The 20,208-nt window shown below is 50.3% G+C and overlaps 2 protein-coding genes across 2 annotated transcripts; one reads left to right on the plus strand and one right to left on the minus strand.

The window, feature by feature from the left end:
• The first annotated feature begins 4,114 nt into the window (after nt 1-4,114).
• On the plus strand, nt 4,115-5,829 carry LOC121600695 (protein GUCD1). Its single transcript, XM_041929555.1, has 7 exons — nt 4,115-4,361; nt 4,503-4,612; nt 4,690-4,861; nt 4,938-5,061; nt 5,133-5,320; nt 5,384-5,490; nt 5,557-5,829. The coding sequence occupies exons 2-7, from the start codon at nt 4,606-4,608 to the stop codon at nt 5,649-5,651; spliced, it is 693 nt and encodes a 230-aa protein (XP_041785489.1). The 5' UTR covers nt 4,115-4,361; nt 4,503-4,605; the 3' UTR covers nt 5,652-5,829.
• A 62-nt stretch (nt 5,830-5,891) lies between these two features.
• On the minus strand, nt 5,892-19,496 carry LOC121600693 (protein strawberry notch). Its single transcript, XM_041929550.1, has 13 exons — nt 18,701-19,496; nt 16,831-16,990; nt 14,176-14,559; nt 13,088-13,360; nt 11,586-11,800; nt 11,402-11,492; nt 10,940-11,325; nt 10,455-10,861; nt 10,223-10,376; nt 8,257-10,147; nt 8,048-8,186; nt 7,058-7,424; nt 5,892-6,985 (listed from the first exon to the last, which is right to left on the minus strand). Exons 1-13 carry the CDS (start codon nt 18,710-18,712, stop codon nt 6,740-6,742), a joined length of 4,725 nt encoding a protein of 1,574 aa, XP_041785484.1. The 5' UTR covers nt 18,713-19,496; the 3' UTR covers nt 5,892-6,739.
• Between the last annotated feature and the right edge of the window lie 712 nt (nt 19,497-20,208).

Here is a 20,208-nt window from a genome sequence, read left to right on the forward strand (position 1 = left end):
TGTATGAATTCAATTCAAGTTTTGTTTCCACTTGCGTCCGCTAGCGGAATTGGAAAGAAATGTGTAACATATCACATGCACGTTTGCTTCGATCGTTTGTCTTTTTAATACCCCCAACAGCAGAACCGGTCGCAAAGATGGTGGTGCCAATTAAATGGTTGTATTGTCTCCTAGGTAGCGGTAATCGACCGGGCGGCGTACAGTGCGTTTTCTGAGAATGCATGGAGTGTGTAGACGCAGCCGGTGACAATGCACGCATCAGAATCAAACAGTTTTGGGGTTCCCGCACGCACACACACACACGCGCACGCACGCATGCACGCGCGTACCCGAGAACGCACCCCCGAACGCGCGTACACGCACGATCGATTTCCGCTACCTTATCGGTAGAATTGCTGGCTTAACTTGTATCGCATCCTCATCCAAAGCGCCGGGCGGGGTGGGGGATCGCGGCATGATAGAGTGAACGGTCACTTTCCCCGCGCTGTGTGCGTGTGTGTGTGTGTGTCGTGGCCCGAAAACTAGAGACAGATTTAGGCATATTTTTAAAAAAATATTTTATTGCCACTATACACCGTGCTACATGATGTTTAGAAGGTCGTTGAAGCATCAAACATGTTCAAATTAAAAAAAATTAGATTAGTGTTAGACGTTCTCCTACGCTTGTTTTAAATAGGCTTCTTCACCCTCAATTGGCAGGGGCATCGAATGGTCTCATCAGCAGCGGCACGAAATAAAATAAACCATCAATACACCGATAACACTTTAAATCCCAAAATGAACCAGCTTCTCCCGCATCGTCAAGGTCACACACGAATAAATAAATGCTAACACCCACCAATTACAATACACAACCGCAATGTACATATACACCAACGCATACACACTGATTAGCTGACGGCGAAAGGCACGGGCTGAAGCGCAAGTATAAGGCAAGGCAGGGAGGGGAAGGGAGTTAGAGGAAGAGGAGGAGGAAGGAATGGGCGCCAATATTTTTGAATTTTTTGGCCGTTTTTTTTTTGCTCCACCGTCTGAAATAGTTCATCCATTTCTTCAACAGATGGCGCTCGTTCCGCACCTAAAAACTGCAATAAATACGCTGGCTATCGTCCCGCTGCGCAAATTCGAGCAGTTTTCTGCGTAGTTTTTTGCGTCGTTTTGTGTCAAAAAATACGCAAAAAACAGCGCTGGACTTCAGCCGAAACTACGATAGCCAGCGTATTTATTGCAGTTTTTAGGTGCGGAACGAGCGCCATCTGTTGAAGAAATGGATGAACTATTTCAGACGGTGGAGCAAAAAAAAAACGGCCAAAAAATTCAAAAATATTGGCGCCCATTCCTTCCTCCTCCTCTTCCTCTAACTCCCTTCCCCTCCCTGCCTTGCCTTATACTTGCGCTTCAGCCCGTGCCTTTCGCCGTCAGCTAATCAGTGTGTATGCGTTGGTGTATATGTACATTGCGGTTGTGTATTGTAATTGGTGGGTGTTAGCATTTATTTATTCGTGTGTGACCTTGACGATGCGGGAGAAGCTGGTTCATTTTGGGATTTAAAGTGTTATCGGTGTATTGATGGTTTATTTTATTTCGTGCCGCTGCTGATGAGACCATTCGATGCCCCTGCCAATTGAGGGTGAAGAAGCCTATTTAAAACAAGCGTAGGAGAACGTCTAACACTAATCTAATTTTTTTAATTTGAACATGTTTGATGCTTCAACGACCTTCTAAACATCATGTAGCACGGTGTATAGTGGCAATAAAATATTTTTTTAAAAATATGCCTAAATCTGTCTCTAGTTTTCGGGCCACGACACACACACACACACGCACACAGCGCGGGGAAAGTGACCGTTCACTCTATCATGCCGCGATCCCCCACCCCGCCCGGCGCTTTGGATGAGGATGCGATACAAGTTAAGCCAGCAATTCTACCGATAAGGTAGCGGAAATCGATCGTGCGTGTACGCGCGTTCGGGGGTGCGTTCTCGGGTACGCGCGTGCATGCGTGCGTGCGCGTGTGTGTGTGTGCGTGCGGGAACCCCAAAACTGTTTGATTCTGATGCGTGCATTGTCACCGGCTGCGTCTACACACTCCATGCATTCTCAGAAAACGCACTGTACGCCGCCCGGTCGATTACCGCTACCTAGGAGACAATACAACCATTTAATTGGCACCACCATCTTTGCGACCGGTTCTGCTGTTGGGGGTATTAAAAAGACAAACGATCGAAGCAAACGTGCATGTGATATGTTACACATTTCTTTCCAATTCCGCTAGCGGACGCAAGTGGAAACAAAACTTGAATTGAATTCATACATAAGAGAATTCTGGTTTGGTTTATTACGGTGCGCGTATGATACTGCACCTGTCCGTCCAGAATCTGGTGGCTTGTTGGTTTTGAGTCGGTATCATGACGCCGTGCGACCGGCACTGCCTTGGAATGGGTTCGGATCGGTAGGTTCATGTTTTGGTCGAGTGCATTCCGTGCATTTGTCGCGTCACAGCGGTAGCCCGGCAGCAACAAAGTCAAAACAAACTCTTACCCGGGTGTGGACTGCTATGCTAAGTTTTTTTTATTATTATTGGCGTAATAGCCAACGCGATCATGCCGGCCTTTTCAGGACTTGAGTACCACGTAGCCGGAGCCGGTGACTAACCCCTTGCTACGGCGGACGGTTCATACGCGGTTAGAACCCACGACGGGCATGCAGATGTGAGTAATGAGGTGCCGCGGGATCGCTCCTATCCAGCGGGCAACTTGCATACTGCCACACTGTCTCCTGTCCGATGCATACGCTGCAGGCAGGGGGAAGGATGCACCTCCACAACAAAAAAACACCGTCATGAACCAGCGGTGGACCTAACGGTAGGCGGACTAGGCGGTCGACGAAGATTTCTAGTCTGTAGTATGTCGTATGTCTACAAGTGGACAGAGTATTAGCGATAAAGGCCCCCGAAAAGATGGTCGTTGGGGCCCCGTGGCTGGAGAACTATTTGCACAGCTCTCCCCCTCCCCCATGCCGGCAACAATTTTAAGGCCTGTGACCGATGATCGTAGGGGTCCCTTGGCCACCCCCCCCGCGCCGCCGATTTAAGTATACTGTTCAATCTCCCAACAGCTGTGTGCCAGTACCCCCTCCTCCCGGTCATCAGTTACCATTTACATGGACCTCAACTCGTCCTTTCGCCACTGTCATAAACACCTTCCTGTTTTGACCGATGGATCATAATATTCCGGAAGAAAACACATTTGGCGAAAGTGCATACACACGCACGTACACACCCATGCGCTGACGGCTCAGCATATCTGTGTAATCTAAACCATACGAAAGCAAAAGCTTAGTGTAACAAAGTTACGCTTAATGCTTTGCACGTTCAGTTCGATGGCAGGCCCCAGGGACTGCCAGTGAACTTTCCAGCATACTGGTTTTACAATCAACTTGCGTTCTAGATGCCGGCGGAAAGAAAAGTTGATGAAAATTAGCGCCGGGCTGAACGTGCTAATGCGAATTAGGGTTCTGCGCGTTGCACAGCAAACCCTCCTGCGTAAACTAGCGATTCCTTGGTCATTTTTACATGGCAGCGTTTGAACTCATTGCCCTTTTTTGGTTTGATTTGTGAAAATGCAACTACATTGCCGCAATGTTTGTTAACGGCATTTTTAGGCGCCACAACAGCTCGCGAGCATTGACCACACGCGAGAAAGAGATGGCGCTATGGAGGGAAAAAGCACGGACGACGGCTGACAGCGATTGGACGTCTGATGCACCAACACATCCAAACCTTCGGCAGCGCGCTCAGGCGAGGGGAATGAGGCGGAGCCAGGGACGGGCAGCTCGACGAGCTGCTCGACAAATTTGCCGTTGGAGAGAAAAGGAAGGCATGATAAAATTCTCCGAACGCCTTGATTTCTTCCGTCGCTTTGCGCAGCGGGTAGTTTCGGCTGAAGTCCAGCGCTGTTTTTTGCGTATTTTTTGACACAAAACGACGCAAAAAACTACGCAGAAAACTGCTCGAATCTGCGCAGCGGGTACGCAGAAAACTGCTCGAATTTGCGCAGCGGGTTTCGTTCGAGCAGTCCCGAAGGGCCTTTCAGCGGAAAAGCCGAACTTTGACAGCTTTCTAATGGTGAATGTTGACAGTGGATGAAAACAAACAGAATCCAACTAGAATCACCCATATTGGTGATTCATTGCTCCCGCCAGCTGCTAGCCAGAGAAAAACCAAACAAAAGTCATGTTCCATTAGCTGCAATTGTTCCAATGTAATCGTTACGCATTCACGCAACCATAATGCACACGCACTGCCAAGCTGGCAAACCACCAACTTACCAGCGACCAGCGTCTTCGAACACCTTCCTCAGGTATGTGTGAGAGATATTGATGCGCCAGTAGTGTTAGGATGTGAAATTCGACACCACGAGCCCGATTTCGATATCGATATCGCGCGATAACAACAGCCCTTCTCGCTTATCGAACTCGCTGTCTCCTCAATCCTCCCCCAGGGCCAACCTTTATCGCGGCCACAGTACTACAGGTGAGCAACGTTACCGCTGACGGGACACAAGCCAGATAAGCCTCCCAGCCAGTTTGATAGTGCGCTCCACGATGGAAGGTAACGGCCGTATATCCACGAACGGTTTCGATTCCCATGGCAGGTGGCCTTCACTATCACTTTCTATCACTTTCCAGACATACCGAGCTACATTCCGGACATTCTCGAAAATCCGATTGTGCATTTTACGCAACGGTACGACTGGGACTGCGGGCTGGCATGCATTTTAATGGTACTGGACCGTCGGCAGCGGCAAACCTTTCTGTCCCAGTTTCAGCAGATGTGCGACGAGGGTCAGTTTGGCAAAAGGTAGGTCACACAGCTAGCCCCTTTGTGTGCGTGTGTGTGTGTTGACAGTTTTTTACACTTAAATGCCTCATTTCAGCACATGGACAATTGATTTGTGTTACGTGTTGAAGGACTTCAATGTCCCGCACCGGTACCTCACGAAAACGATCGGTGCGAACCCGAACCATCGCGTAAACGATTACTACAAATCCTACACGCTGGTAAGCTGCTTTTCTCAATATGTGTGGCTGCGTACGCTACAGTGCGTTGCTTATCTTTCCCAACATCGTAGGATATGCTGAGGGTAAATAACAAATTCCGCTACGCCGAGCAGAACGGGGTCGATGTGCGGCAGTGCACCGTCAACTATCGCTTCCTGATCGACCATCTCGGCACGTACGGCAACATCATACTGCTCATCAGTGCCTCCCTGCTGTACTGCGATCTGTGCAAGTTCAACAAGCTGCCTTGCGAAATACGGTAAGCGCAAGGCCTGCTAGATGGTATGCGGGAAAAGTAACTAAAGCGTTGCTTCCTTTGCAGCTCCTGCCTAAGCATTACTCCGAGCTACATGGGACACTACATAGTGCTGTGCGGGTATAATAAAAAGCTGCAAAAATTTATGTACCGCAATCCTGCCTGCAAAGACAGTAAGTAAAGCAGGAGAGCGGGTTTGTAGGAGGGTTTTAAGTATTTTAATTTTTTATGTTTCTCAGGGGTATGCTACATTCCGTATCAAGCATTAGACAAGGCCCGCAAAGCGAACGGCACGGATGAGGATATTATTCTACTGTATGACAAACCAACATGACAACATACACCAACACCCACCACCACGTCGAGCGGTTTTTGCAGACGATCGGGCTAAAAACTGGACACCTTTTCTAGTCTGCAACGCAACGCGCAGCAATTGTTGACCGACATTATTGTTTTGTTTTATCTACCATTTACTTGTCTCTATTAAATTTTACTTCGTTTAGAAACACTCACAACACACGTTTCCCTTCCCATCTCTTTCTTTCCCTAAGCCAAGTCGCAAAACGCTTCCGGGTTGTATGTATGACTTCTCTAAATCCTGTTTATTTTGCTATCCTTCCGAAATGACGGGAGAAATCTCGCTCTACCCACGCTCCCTAGAAGTGACGAAGGAAAGGGGTGGGGAAGTGGGCGTGACGTACGTTAAAGTATTAAAGCAAAACACGCCAAACACGGGTGCGCGCGGCGGCAGTCCCGGCGGAAGAAACGTCCCCGAAACTAAAACGAAACACCGCAACGCCTTCGACACGCACACGACGCTGACTCTCGGGGGGTTTGTATGTTAAAAGTATCGGCGTGAGGGGGGGGGGGGGGGGGGGGGGATGGATCCGTTAACTAAGAGATAATTTGTACACAAACTTTACAACAAACATGGGTTCTTCTTCGAAGGACAGTCTCTCTAAGGACGAAACAAAATAAACAAACAAAAAGCTAAACCGATAAGTGCTACCGGGAGGAATAAAACACGCTATCGTGACTAAGCATCTTTCTCTCTATCGTTTGAGTGCCGTTCTTTGCGATCGGGCTTCCTTTATCACGACAGGGGTCTTGCGTTCTCGTTTAAAGACGTACAGCATCGCACGTCACAGCTTTCCAGAGAGGGGGGGGGGGGGTGATGAATAAGCTGGTCGGGAGGCCGTCCGATAAACGTTCTTAATTGTAAGGAAAATCTTCTAATCGGCTCGGGTTCAATCGAACCCCATAATCAGTACCGCGCGAACCGCCTATACAATAGTCGTGCCGTTGGTGTAGGAACATTTTCCTCTCGCATATCGTGGAGGGTTGTGAAGTTTTGTCAAATAACAACAAAAAGAACATCTACCGGGATGCGGCCAAACCCTACCTAAATCGGGACCTCCTGCTCTACTGTTCGTCAAAGATCACCTCGTCCACCTTCTCCGAATCGCTGGCCAGATCTTTGACCAGCTGCTCGACGCAGTTCTTTGGAATGAGCGTACCGACAATCTTGACGCCTTCCTTCGTCTTCAGGCGAATCACCTGCAGCCGGGACTGGTTGCCGATGCGGGCGGCCAGACTGTTCTCGACCCGCGCCCAGACCGCGAGTACCGAGCCGGACAGCACACTGTACGTACGTCGCCGCAAACCAATCTGTAATGGTGTAAAGAAAACGGTTTAATAAACGTTCACCGAGAGTGTTTGGAGCCACATTAACCACATTACCTCGCATTCGTGACCGAGCGACACGTTCCGGCACTGGCCCTTCCAGTAGCTGTGCGAGCAGGTGTTTATCGACGCATCGTACAGCTGCGTCCAGTGCGGTTCCGCCTCGGTGCTGAGCACCTTCTTGTACTTCTTCTCCAGCTCGGCCAGCGTCTCGTGCTTAAACTGGAGGCCCGTGTTCGGGTGGTAGATCTGGAACAGGATCGCTTCCTTCTTGCCCTTCAACTCGCTGGCCCCCCCGCCGGCCGTTAGTGCCTTCTTCTTGGCCGGATTTTCGATCTCGATCGCCAGCACCACGTTGTACTTGCCGTTGCGCGGATGCTGCGAGATGTAGAAGCCTTCCTTTTCACCACCAAGCTCGGACCACCTACAAATAATGAGAGAAGGTTAACACAAATATTTATAATCGATCGTTGCTAGTGATGGGAAAAATGAAGTTTTCGTCGGAGTCGATTCAGGCTAGGTCTAAAATTTTCTAGAATCGCTTCCGTATAGTATCAGGAATCAGTTTCCGGAATCGATTCCGGAATCAGCTCCGGAATCAGCTCCAGAATAGGTTCCGGAATCGGGTCCGGAATTGGCTTCGAAATCATAATCGGCATCGGTTCCGAAATCGGAATCGGTATTGGTTCCCAAAATGGAATTGGTATAGGTTTCTGAAATCGGAATCGGAACCGGAATCAAAATCGATTCCGTAATCGGAGTCGGTTCCGGAATCGGAATGAATCTGGAATCGATTCCGGATTAAGAGTCTACTCCGGAATCGGCTACGGAATAGGCTTTGGAATCGGATCCGGAATCGGAATCGGTTCTGGAATCGGAATCGTTTCCGGAATCGTAATTGTTTCCGAAATCAGAATCGATTCCAGATTCAGAAATGATTCCGGAATGGATTCCAAACACGGAATAGGAATCGAGTAGGTCCGATTCCAAAACTCTCATCACTAATCGTTGCAACTAAAAAGTGTTTTACAAAGTTTGCGCCCTTACTTGTCGATCGCTTCCTGCCAAATCATGCCACGCTCCACCTTTACCACGTGCAGCTCGGTTGGCGCAATTCCGGTCGCGTGCTTGCGCGCGAACCGAATCAGCTTGATGCGCGTGACGTTCTCTCCCGCTGCACCAAGATCTGTAGAACGAGACAAATCGACACCATTATTCATCTGCTAGGGCAGGGTTAGTGGCTGGGTCATACGCACCCAAGATGCCGAGATCGAACCGGCCCCGCTTTTTCGCCTGCTCGATCGTAGCCTCCAGCGTGTCGGTAAAGTACTTGAACAGCCGGTTCTGCAGCTCGACCGGCATGCCGAGGATGCGGTTCAGGAACTTGGAGATGTTGTTGTAGTCCTTGTCGAGGCTCAGCACGCCCGGCATCTGCTCGCTGTTCACGATCAGCCCGACGCCCACGAGCGCCCCCGCCACGTCCTTGAAAAAGTCGCCCCGATAGTCGGCGGGCGGTGGCACGATCGGCGACTCGTACCCCATGATCGTCTTCATCACCGACTCGAGCGCCGTCCGGCCGTACTTGTTGTCGATGTTGAACTGGGACAGGTCGCGCGTTTCCGTCGCCCGCCGGTCACCGTGCGTAAGCGCACCGAGCGATTCCAGCCGCTTAGCCACGGTCGAGGCGAACCGCCGCTCGCCGGCCAGATCGGAGATAAGGAACATGTACTCGGGTGCATTGACCTGGTTGGATCGGTGCGTACGGCCGAACTGCTGGATGGCTCGGTCGGCCGACCACGGCAGCTCGAGCGTGATGTGGACGCGCCGCCGCTGGTTCCGCACCCGCCGGTCGCTCTGCAGCGAGATGCCGCTCGAGGCCGCCTCCGAGATGATGGCCACATCCTTCGACCCGTCCATGAACCGCTGCTTCTCGGTAATGTTGAGCGTCTCGAGCGGCACGTCCTGCTCCGACCGCGACTCGTACTGTATCGAACCGTCGTCGTTCTGCACGACGCGCCCCTTCCGGCCAGTCATTTCGGCCACATTTTCCGGCCCACCGAGCTCGTCGATCAGCTGGTCGAGCGTGTTGGCCGGCAGCCGGTCGCCCAACCGTTCAATCTTCGCCAGCAGCTCGTCCTTCATCTGGCAGGCCCGCTCGATCGCGTCCTTCGGCGGTGGACCACCCGCCAGCTGGATCGAGAAGCCATTGCTCGACTGGATGGTGGTCGGTTTCGTGTCGGTCTGCTTCTTCGTCAGATGGGCCTGTATTTTGTCCTGCGTGCTGATCGGTTTCTTCCGCCCCGTGCCCAGCGCTAGCGCTGCGGCGGACGAAACAGTCGCTGCCGCCGTTGTCGCCGGTGGTTTGCTCTTGCCTTTCGACTTCACCTTGCTCGAGGAGGAGGATGACTTCGTTTTGCTGCTCACCCACGGATCGTCGTCGTCGCTGCCCGACCCGGTGAAGAACGGATTGTACTCGTCGCTCTGGCTCGCCGCACTGTCGTAGTGGTCGTTGTCGCTTTCCTCCGGCTCGCTGTCGGACGGCTGGAAGTCGGATTCGTTGGAGCGACGGGGCGATGAGGCGGTCGACGATGCATCCGACGACGAACCTTCATCGTCCGACGAACCGTTGTTTCTCGAGCGCTTGGTCTTTGGCACGCCCGCTGTCTTGCCGGAGGCTCCGGCTCGCTTTCGCTTCGCATCCCCGAGAGCCGTTCCTCCGGACGCGGGTGCCGTCGCCTTGCTGCGGGCAATATCTTGCAGTATACTGTCAAGCTGTGTGCGACCATCGGCCAGCCCCAGCAACCGATTGATCCGACTCCGGTCCGGTGCGGGGAAGTGTTTCTCCACCAGCGACTGCAACACACCCTTTGCCGTCGACACGAAATCGCTCAGCTCGCCATCGTCCCGCTCGAGCTGCTCCAACGTGCGAGCCTCACCGGTCGACTGCAAACCGATCACCACACACTTGCCATACTTGATCGCTTCCCGCGCAACCTTCACCGCGTGGTTCACCTTCGAGGCGATGCAGAGATACTTGAAGAAGCGCTGATGCGCCGACCAGAACTGGCCCCACATCGTCTTCTTCATGCGGCTCTCGGCATCGATCAGTTCTGCCGCTTCGGTAAACTTTTGCATCGCTTCCACCCACTGCGGAGGAAAAGAAATTGGGGGGGGGAATCTGTTAATTGTTGGAAAAGTTTGCAAAATAAACGCAATAATTACCAGCTCCACTGACGCATCGTACACCTGCTTAAAGTCCTTCGTCAGCGGCACCTCCTCGATCTTGAACGTCACCCCGTGGAAGCTTAGCTGGCGCGCAATGTACATGCCTCGCTGCTTCATGTCCATCGCAACGATCTCCATCGCTCCAACGCCACTGTGGGGAAAAATCCAATCAACCGTCAATGAGTGAAAAATTAAAAAAATCAATCCCCACAATCAAATCAGCACTTACCGCTTCTCTACCGCCTGTATAAAATCGTTAAAGGACGGAAACGGTGTCCCCTGGCCCCAGATGCCCAACCGCACCATGTACGCCATGTTCCGGGGCTCCGATGCGCCGGTGGCGGACGCGTACACGACCCGCGCCTTTGGCAGCTTGTTCTGCAGCTCCAGCGCGGTCAGGCCCGTTTTCGTCGGCTTGCTCGAGCCCACCGGGCAAAGGTTCTTCGCCTTGTGGCACTCGTCGAAAACGATCACACCGTCAAAGTCGGGCCCGCACCACTGCAGCAGCTGCTTCAGCCGCGACTTGTACTTCCCAGCCGTGCTCTGCGACTCTCCGATCAGGGCCGAGTACGTGCCAAAGATGACGCCCTTCTTCACGTTGTGGTTGACCGTGGAGTTGATTTTGGCGTACTTGAGCTGTGGGAGAGGGAAAAATACAGTCCAATTAGTAATCACAGATTAAGGAAATACTTTTTTGTCAGCGTCCAAAATTACCTTGTTAAGGGCAAGCACCTCAATCTTGCCGGCTCCAATGTCGCGCAAATCGCGCTCCGCATCGTACCGCAGATCGTTCGACACCGATATCCAGATCGACTTTTTGCGCCCCTTCAGATAGTTCTCGTAGATGATGCCGGCGATTGTACGACCCTTACCGACACCCGCTCCGTCCCCGATCAGGAACCCGGCCCTCGTCCCGTCCGGCAGTAGGTGGGCGTGTGCCTGGCTCGCGTACGTTATCGACTCGAGCTGAAGGGCGCTCAGCAACCCACCGTTGATCGTTTCGGGCGGAATCGACAGCTGATAGTAGACGTCACTCGGTTCGACCGATGATAGGGAGGCCGTTTCCACTACCGGGTCCGGATGCTTTTTGCCTATTTTTACTGTGAAAATAAGGAATGAGAGAGAAAAAAAAACATTAAAAATAAATTAGCACAAAATTTGATTATTCCTACTTACGCTTTGCCGGCCAATATTCGGCGTACGTTTCCGCCACACCCATCTCTTCATCTTCCGCTTCCTCCTCTTCGGGCATTTGGTTGAGTTGTAGCTGGCAAAAAACGGTTGAAATTAATATTTTCCACACAAGTGACGAGTTCGAGTTTTTTTATAATAAACTCAGCTTTAATTCTATTAAAAGTACCTTGCTAGGATCTGCCATCACCATTTGCGAGAGCAGTTGCGTCGGTATACCGCTGGTAAGGTAGTGTGGATTGGCCACCAGCATCGCCTGCAGGTTTTGCAGCATTAGCTGGTTTGTCATAATTTTATTCACGCTGTCGGAGCCGATCGCACCGCTGCTAACGCCGCCGCCTATCGATGAGTTGCCACCGTACCCTCCGAGGCCGGACATTTCCACTGAGGATAGCAGAGGGCGAGAAAGAAAAGCACGTTAAAGAAGTTTAATTATTCAATTATAAGTAGCAGCATAAGACTAATAAAAAAGGATAATTAATTATAATCTAAATAACTTAACAATATAAACATCAATCATAAATACGAAAATAATATATGGCTGGAAACACAAACGAGACGAAACCGAGTAAGTAAATAGGTCCTCCAGAGACGAATAGAAATGGACTGAATGGCTTAAGACATAGCCAAACACAACTATAGAAATGATCCAACAAAGGAAACCCGCCATGCCAATGTACTACAAATGTCTTATATGCAATAAATATGCTCCGAACCAGGAACACATTGGGTGAAGCGAAACGCAACTAGAAGCCAATCACAATTCCATCTAATTATGTACCAGAGACATTCGCAGAGATTAACATCTGCACAAGCACATAGAAGCTGACGTCTATTTCCCCTTGCCCCAGCGGACCGATTAGTAAGCTCCATCAGCAACAATTGGAATTCAATTACACAAATTATCCATTACAGAGGCACGAGTGTGTTTCAAATCTGTCAAATTATTTGAATTTTTTGTCACTATACGGGATAAATTAATTTTTAATCAATTTGCATAATTATGTATTTTGGAGTGGAACGATTTTGATCGATAGTATCCAATCTGGTTGTATCAATATTCCCATAGCACCATAGAAAACCGCAGCTTATATTTCCCCAATATATCTCAACCATTGGGCATGTCTGGTGGTACAGTCATCAACTCGAACGACTTAACAACATAACCGTAATGAGTTCAAGCCCTGAACGGACCGTGTCTACATTCGTGTAGGACTTTGACTGCCCTGCTGTGAGGGGAAAACCAATAAGTCACTAAAAGCCAAGTCCACAAGTGGTACAAAAGTAACCCTCTTTGACTGACCTGACCGACAACAATTGTGTTTTCTAGTTGATAAAATAACCTTATAAACGTCTCAAATTCAAAATGAAGAAATTAGTAACCAAATAAACTGATTTCTGCCAAAGCATGCAACTAACCAACAGAAGATATTGCAATGATTGACACTAACTACATGCGATTCAGGAGGAAAACGATAACAACAAATCAATGTAAAATATCTATTACCTTACCAAAAAGGGAAGGAATGAAAAGAAACCAAAAATCGACATCAAACGCAAAAAACACAGCTCAGGAAAAGAAAAAAAGCAGAACCATTTGGCTGCTGCCGCCGCCGCCGCACTACTGCCGCAAACGGGCGCTGCCGGTGGCCGGTGGCGGCGGTAACTTACTCTGCGCCAGCAGAGTGGCAATGCCGGGCGGATAGTAGCTGCCCAGCCCGCCCAGTATGCTGGTCGCTCCCGGGGGTACCGTGCCGGTGATCGGCGGTGCTGCTGCTGTTGTCGTCGCCGTCGTCATCATCGCTGCTCCAGCAGCCGTTGCCTTCCCGATCGGTTTGCTGCTACCGCTGGGACCTTCGCCACCCAACCCAACCCAACGGTTTCCACCGCTCGTCGACGAAGATGGACACGGTGCAGTAGCAGCAGCGGCAACTGTCGCCGACGCTGCATCGACACACGAACACACACACACGGACACACAAGATCGATGGCGGAAAATCGGACCGCGGAAGTAAATAATTTCATACGAAATTATCGGACAGAGGTGGAAGAGGAATGGTTGTGAGGGATGAGGGAAACATCCCCAAGTTGCACCGAAGCAGCGCAGGACACAAATAATTTATGCAACGGAAGCAGAGGTGGGATGGGGAAGGATGCATCGCGTAAAGTGCGGGCGAAGAAGGTGATTAGGATTTATGTACCAACACACCAACACACGCACACAAGCAAGCAGCAGCGTGTACAAGACATTCGATGTCCGGTTGGCGCGTTATTTCCGCGCATCCAGATTCCAGACAAACGGCGCGGCGGCGTGCGGAAGCGGAGAAAGGGTGGAAGATATTTGATAAGGAACATGGAACCGGGTGGTGCGGGAGGAAGAGAACAAGAGACAAAAGACAAAAGGGCAAGTTAGCGAGGAGCAAGTAAGGGAGGCGTTGAAAAGAGCATGGCTAGTGCATCTTCTTCAAGCACCAACCAACCTAAGACATCGCGGCAACCCTGGGCAACATTTCCAAACGCCAAAAAAAAGCCTAATGCAGTAAAACAGGTAAGGATGTTGAGTCTTTCCTGCTACAAAATGCTTTTCTTTTGGCGGGAAATTTGACCCCGTGGTTGGTAGAGCAAGAGCGGTCTTATTAACGCGCTCTAGTGACGTCACTTCAATGAGCCGCCTTTCTTTTCCGCCCTTGTGCCGCCGGCACACAACAGGCAACCCCCCCTTAATATACTAAGATTCTGTGAACGATTACACTACTCACCACTGCCCCCCGTGCCGGTACCGACCGGTCCGGTCAACCGCGAGCCACCCGTTGGCTTCATGGCGGTGCCGATGGCGCTTGCCGTGCGGTTGCTGTTGCCCGCGATCAAACCACCGCCGCTCGCCTTCATCACGCCCGCTATCGAATCTTTGGAGGGTTGCTTAATGATAAAGTTACCGCCGGCCAGCTTGTTCAGAACCGGCGGCGCTGGCTGCACCTTCTGACCGGGTTGCTGCTGCTGCTGCTGCTTTGCATCGCTTTTGCTGCTAATGCCGGTTGCTGCCATCATGCCGAGTCCGGTGCCCGCGACGGTCGATGTGCCTGCCGCTTCCGTTTTGTACTTTTTCGTCAGCGTAGCAACCGTGGCCAGATCTTTGCCGCCGCCTGAAGAAAAAGAGGAAAAAGCAAAGACATTTGGTATTAGAAAACAACAAAAACAAAACAGCAAATGAAATAACGAATATTTTGAAACAGGAATTAAAGGTAACATTGGCACACACAAACCGGAAACCGACATCGCGAATACCTTGGTGGCTGTGGTTGTCAACCGCTTTCGACCTTCCCTGGTTCAGCGTCTTGCTAGCAGCGTCTTCTTGCTCTGCCCCCGAAACTGCCCCGAAACAGCGCGGAGCAAACAAACAGCACGGAACAGCAGATCGATAAATTTAGGCTCGGTCGGTCAAAAGCCAAAACGGACGCGGGGGAGAGAGTGTGACAGAGAGCGAGAGAGAGAGCGAGAGATGCAAAACTCGGTGCGGTGCGATGGTAAACGACGAACCCGGGAGAGCCTTTCGCGCGCGCGTCCTGACACATGCGAGCTAATAATTCAACTGACGAACGCACAAATAACGAACCAACCCTTTACCGACCGAGCCGTTAGAGCCAGAATGTGGCGCGCACACACACACAAACAAACAAACACACACAGAAGCACACAAACATCAGCGCGCGAGTCATAGAGCCACAATTAGAACGGGGGCGGGTGGGAGGAGGTGGGATGCTTCACGTCTTAGCGGCAGCGTTATTGCTTACCCCACCCAAACCCACCCACCACAGGGATGATGGTCCGCGGAAACACACGCAGGACTCAATCATCGTTTTGAACGGAAAACGGTCGACACACAGGACGATCCAGCGGGTTTGTGGGTAGATGGGTGGGACGGGCGGGCGGACGCCCAGTGGGTGGTGCTAGAATCGCGAACACAATTCCTCCATAGCCTAAGCAAAGGGGGAGGGAGAGATTGTAGGAAGGGAGTTGGAATGAGGGAAACTTTCTCCTTACCCCTTACTAATCTCACCCTTCCCAACCTCATTCTGCTCAAACTGCTGCTGCTGCTTCTTCTAGCAAAACGACAAGCAGCCTAACCTACCGGGGGAAAACGGAGGGTCGTTGTGGTGGTGGCCACCCCCTCCTCTAGGCATGAGCGTGGGACGGAGAGAGAGTGAGAGAGACAGCGCGCACTACGGGAAACTTTAAAGCAAGAAATTGATGCCTACATTATGCAAAGAACAGGGTGAGAGGGTGGTAGGAAAGTTTAGAAAGGGGGTTGGGTACACAGGACAACGACGGGACGGGACGGGACGGGAATCTTTCACCGAAAGGGGTTGTTCGGCATTCGCGTTCGGGTTGTTTGTTGCGAAGACGCTCCCGCACAGGTCGCGGTGGCGACGAACCCTTCCAGTTTCTTGGAACGTCGTCTTCATCGTCGCCCTCCGACCTGTGTGCGTGTGTGTGTGAGGGATGGAAAGGGGTTTTTGTTGTTCGTGAGAAATTCGCCAAACCGATCCGCCACAGCAACCAGCGCGGCGGCAATGGGGGGTTTCGGACAGCATCGGATGGGTCGCGGTCCCCTACTTGACGATGTCCTGCATGGATTTGGAGATGGAAGGTTTGGAAGGGGAGGCGCAGTGCAAAATTGAATCGATTCTCCTATGACTGCTTGTTTGTATGTGTGTGTGTGGGTGCGTTCTGGTGGATAATAATATATACATAAGAACGTGTGGGCTGAAGGAGATAATTTGGGAGGCCCAAAACGTTGAACCGGTCAAGTCCGCGCCGTCTACAGCAGGCGAACGGGCGGATGTGGCTGTTCAGCTGCATGACTGCATCATATGCACTGGGCAGCCCAGGACAAATCCGCAAGACCTCCAACTCGGTCCCCCGGGGGGGCTTCGCTGGTTCGCAGGTCGGACCGGGTTAGTTATTAGCTCGTATTAGCGAGCTGATTTGAGATTTGTATCTTCCAACATCCCCGGGCCTGCTTTTACGCTCCTCAGCCAGTGCCCTGTGCCTGCATCCAGCAAAGCAACAACCCCGTTTCACCACGGGATGTACATACACAATTAAATGCTGCTGCTGGATCGGTTGGTTGCCTCTTTGGTCCGACCAAGGCCTTTTATCTCCTTCATGTCAAATGCTGCTGCCTCCTGATCGGGTCCGAAAATCTTGAATATTATTTACTCGCCACTACGCGGCTTCAGCATCCTTCCGCGATGTGCGGAAATCGCGAACAAAAAGCAGATCATTACCATTACCATCCTCCGCTCGGCAAGCATTTGCAGTCAGCAAAACCTCCCAGTCATGGCAGCCATTTACTGGCGACTCCGCGCGCACGGGATTCTACTGGCACGGGTTGGCTTTAAGTATATATTTACCTGGTACTTCAATCTCGTCCGGATCTTCGTCGTCGTCAAAGTCGGAATCGGTTGAATCGCCGCCGCCGCCGCCGCCGCGACCGCCGCCAACCTTCTCGTCGGCTTCCTCCTCCTCGTCATCGTCGTCTTCCTCCATGCCGTAGGAGGATTTCTTCAAAGCCTGCAAAACAGCCCAACGAAATGGGGGGGGGGGGGAACAAGTTTAAATTATTACTTATCAGCGACAACGGAAGGACATTAAAAGCCGTTTAAATGGGAAATAAGTAAAATTTCGCTAACGAAAGACTATTGTGCAGCAGCACATTGCTCATTAAATAATTAATTGTTCCCGCGTTTTCCCCATTGTAATTCTCCGAGGAATTTCCGAGGACGATGCAATCTTATCACAGGCTAACTCGGTTACATGGTTAATTAAATATACGATATATTATCCGAAGATTCAATTTACTAATAGTATTCGAATGTACAAAATGTGTTTTGAGTTGAAATTTTGAGTTCGAGAGAGTATCCCAAAAATATTCAGTTTTTATGTGCAAAAATTAAACGTTTAGATAATAGTAAAAACGCTACAAAGGGATTTATTTATGGATTTAAAAGAAGGAAGTTTCATAAAATTATAAAAAAATAGCATTTACTTTAAAATACAATATTTTTAAGTGAACCATTGGCCAAAGATAACATTACAGAAGCAATAAAAAAACAAAATTATCACACACAGAGCGACCAAATATCCCAAATTACGGTCCAAAAAATGATCAAACCAGACCCTGATCTTCCCACCACATGGCGATCGATGCGATTTAGCCGCTGCCGGCATTGCCATTCACCACCGAAAAAAGAAGAACGAAGGGGAAGAGGAAAAAACCACCCCAAAATGTGTACCAAAAGCAAGGCAACAAAAACCACATGGCATGGCATGCTGCGCAACCTGTTTACTGTCGGCTCCACGTGTTTTCAAGCACGTTGTGATGATTGTGATGGTGGTGGTGGTGGTGTTGGCGCGAGCGGCACACGAGAAAACATTCCCTTTTTTAACTTCTTTTCGTTGCCAGATTTGGCTTAAAAGTGTCCTTATTTTACAAAAAAAAATAGTTTTCGGGTCTATTTATCTACACATTCCTGGTTTTTTCAGCATGCGGCATTAAAACAAAGTTAAATGTTCCTATCGTTAATCTATCCCTACTTGGGTGCGTCTTTGCACTAATCATCAACATAAATCCTACTGCTTGCGAGAAATAAGAGCTGCTTATTGTGTCCACTTTCCTCCTACTTAATCCGTCTTGGTGGCCGGGAGAGTCCCTATTCCAATCGTCCTCCCCTCAAATCGATACCATAAAAGCCACACCCATCCTCATGTAAAGGTCCTTTTCCTAATGCGCTATGTACAATTTACCCGAAAAGGACCAATAATTCACCAAGGACATTCCAGGATAGCGAACACGGATGGGCTGCGAACATACCGGCCCAATCTGTCCACGAATTTTGTCCCTCCGATCGTCCCCCACCCTACAGCAGCATGTTGTTCTGTCAAAATATGACATTCGTCGTCTCGCCCCCCTCCTCTTTTTTATGTTGTTGGTTATGTTATGCCTTTTCTATTCCTCCAGCCGGGGGCTCTGTTTTCTTCCGCCCCGATTGCATGTTTTTATAATCGCTAACGTACAGGATACACGGGATTAATACTGGCAAGGAGGGATGTTGTCTGCCTCTGTTTTTTGCATGCTCCCGGAACCTCCCGAAAACTTGCCGGTCATGAGCTGCTGAAACTGACAGCAGCGTTGAAAGGCGCTACACCCAGACAGGGCGGAAGGGGATATGTGACGATGACACTGCTTGGGAAGGATGTGTAAAAACCAAAACAAAAAATTACCATCCGATTCATAGCTGCTTCCTGCTGCTGCTGCTGCTGCTGCTACCTTTGGTCGGTTTTTTTCCTCTCACTGTCGCTTTTTTGCAAGCAAATTCCGCCACTAACGTTTGGTGGATTGGGTGGATGGAAAAGTATTGCTCCCTGTAAGCCTTGTTTATTTTTCTCTTCCCGATCACTTGAATCCGCACACAAATGCACTATTCCTATCACGAGCTCACATCTGCACCGTCCGGAACCACCCTGAGCAGGGGGAAGGCTGCACACCACCTTATGCCGCAACGGCAGGCGACTGTTTTAGCAAACACGACTTGCGACGACAAATTCGCTTTTCCGCACCACAGGCCACAAGAAAGTACGGTGCGGCCTGCCTGGAACACACTCACACCGCACGGCACGGCCAATTTTCGCAATCCACTTCCCGCACACACAGCACACTTGGATGTTACCAAACAATCAGGGAGTAGAAGCTGTCGGGGTCATCAAGCCCCCCTCCGCTTTTGCACTGCGGCCTGTGTGTGTGTGTGTGAGAGTGTCGTTGTACCGGTGCGGAGAGACGGTCCCCTTGTAACGCCGAACCGCAACGGAACACAAACTCCTTACCCCTCGCGCGCGCACACACACACACACACAATTGTTACGCACGTTCGTTCCGGAAGCGTTCCGGAAAGGGCTGGCGAGTATTGGTTGGTACGTTCTTGCACGGGCAATCGCCTTCGCTGTGTGCTCGCAGGAAACTAGAGCGGCACCGCAAGGGAGACGAAGGTTTGCTGACCATGTGTGCGCGCCCTCCTCGTTGGATGACGTTTCACTTACACTGTCGGGTTGAATACTCACGCACCATCGCTCACGTACAGTAGCGTGCAAAAAAGGTACACTACATTATTGTAAATTCAAAAAAATCCTAATGATTTGAGGAAAATTTCGCTCTCGTGAAGGGAAGAGCTTTTTTTTTCATTCGAAATTGCTTTCAAACAATACGTTTCAGAATAAAAATAGCAAACCCGAGAAGCTACATTCTAGTGATGACATAGGAATTGGCTCCGAAATCGGTTCCGGAATCGGAAACGGGTCCGGAATCGGAATTGACTCCGGAGTTGAAAATGGCTCCGAAATCAGAATCGGCTTCGAAATCAGAGACGATTTCAGCATCTCCATTAGAATAGGCGTATGGGTCCAATGGCGCGACGTATTAATAGCCGCAAAGAATGCAAATTTACTTGTAAACGATCCATTTTGAAGGAGATTCCCGGACTGATTTCGCTTCTGAAACTTCTAATTTCAATTCAAGATCTAATTCCAATTCTGGAGTCATTTTGATTCCATTTCCGGAGCATATTGTGATTCCCTGGTCAATTCCGATTCCAGAGCCGATTCTGATTCGGAGTCGACTGCAGAATCAGAATCGGTTCCAGATTCAACTTCGCACATGCCTCCGGAATCGGTTCAGAAATCGACATCGGAATCGGATCCGGAACTGATTTCGAAAACGGAATCGGAATCGAGTAAGT

This window comes from Anopheles merus, chromosome 3L (genome assembly GCF_017562075.2).
Source record: "Anopheles merus strain MAF chromosome 3L, AmerM5.1, whole genome shotgun sequence".
Taxonomy (NCBI): domain Eukaryota; kingdom Metazoa; phylum Arthropoda; class Insecta; order Diptera; family Culicidae; genus Anopheles; species Anopheles merus.

Coding starts and splice junctions, on each gene's coding strand:
- LOC121600695 (XM_041929555.1), top strand. Junction 5,062..5,132: donor ACTACAAATCCTACACGCTG/GTAAGCTGCTTT, acceptor CCAACATCGTAG/GATATGCTGAGGGTAAATAA. Junction 5,491..5,556: donor CAATCCTGCCTGCAAAGACA/GTAAGTAAAGCA, acceptor TATGTTTCTCAG/GGGTATGCTACATTCCGTAT.
- LOC121600693 (XM_041929550.1), bottom strand. Junction 14,560..16,830: donor GGACGAGATTGAAGTACCAG/GTAAATATATAC, acceptor CTTTTTCTTCAG/GCGGCGGCAAAGATCTGGCC. Junction 13,361..14,175: donor TACCGGCACGGGGGGCAGTG/GTGAGTAGTGTA, acceptor GTGTCGATGCAG/CGTCGGCGACAGTTGCCGCT.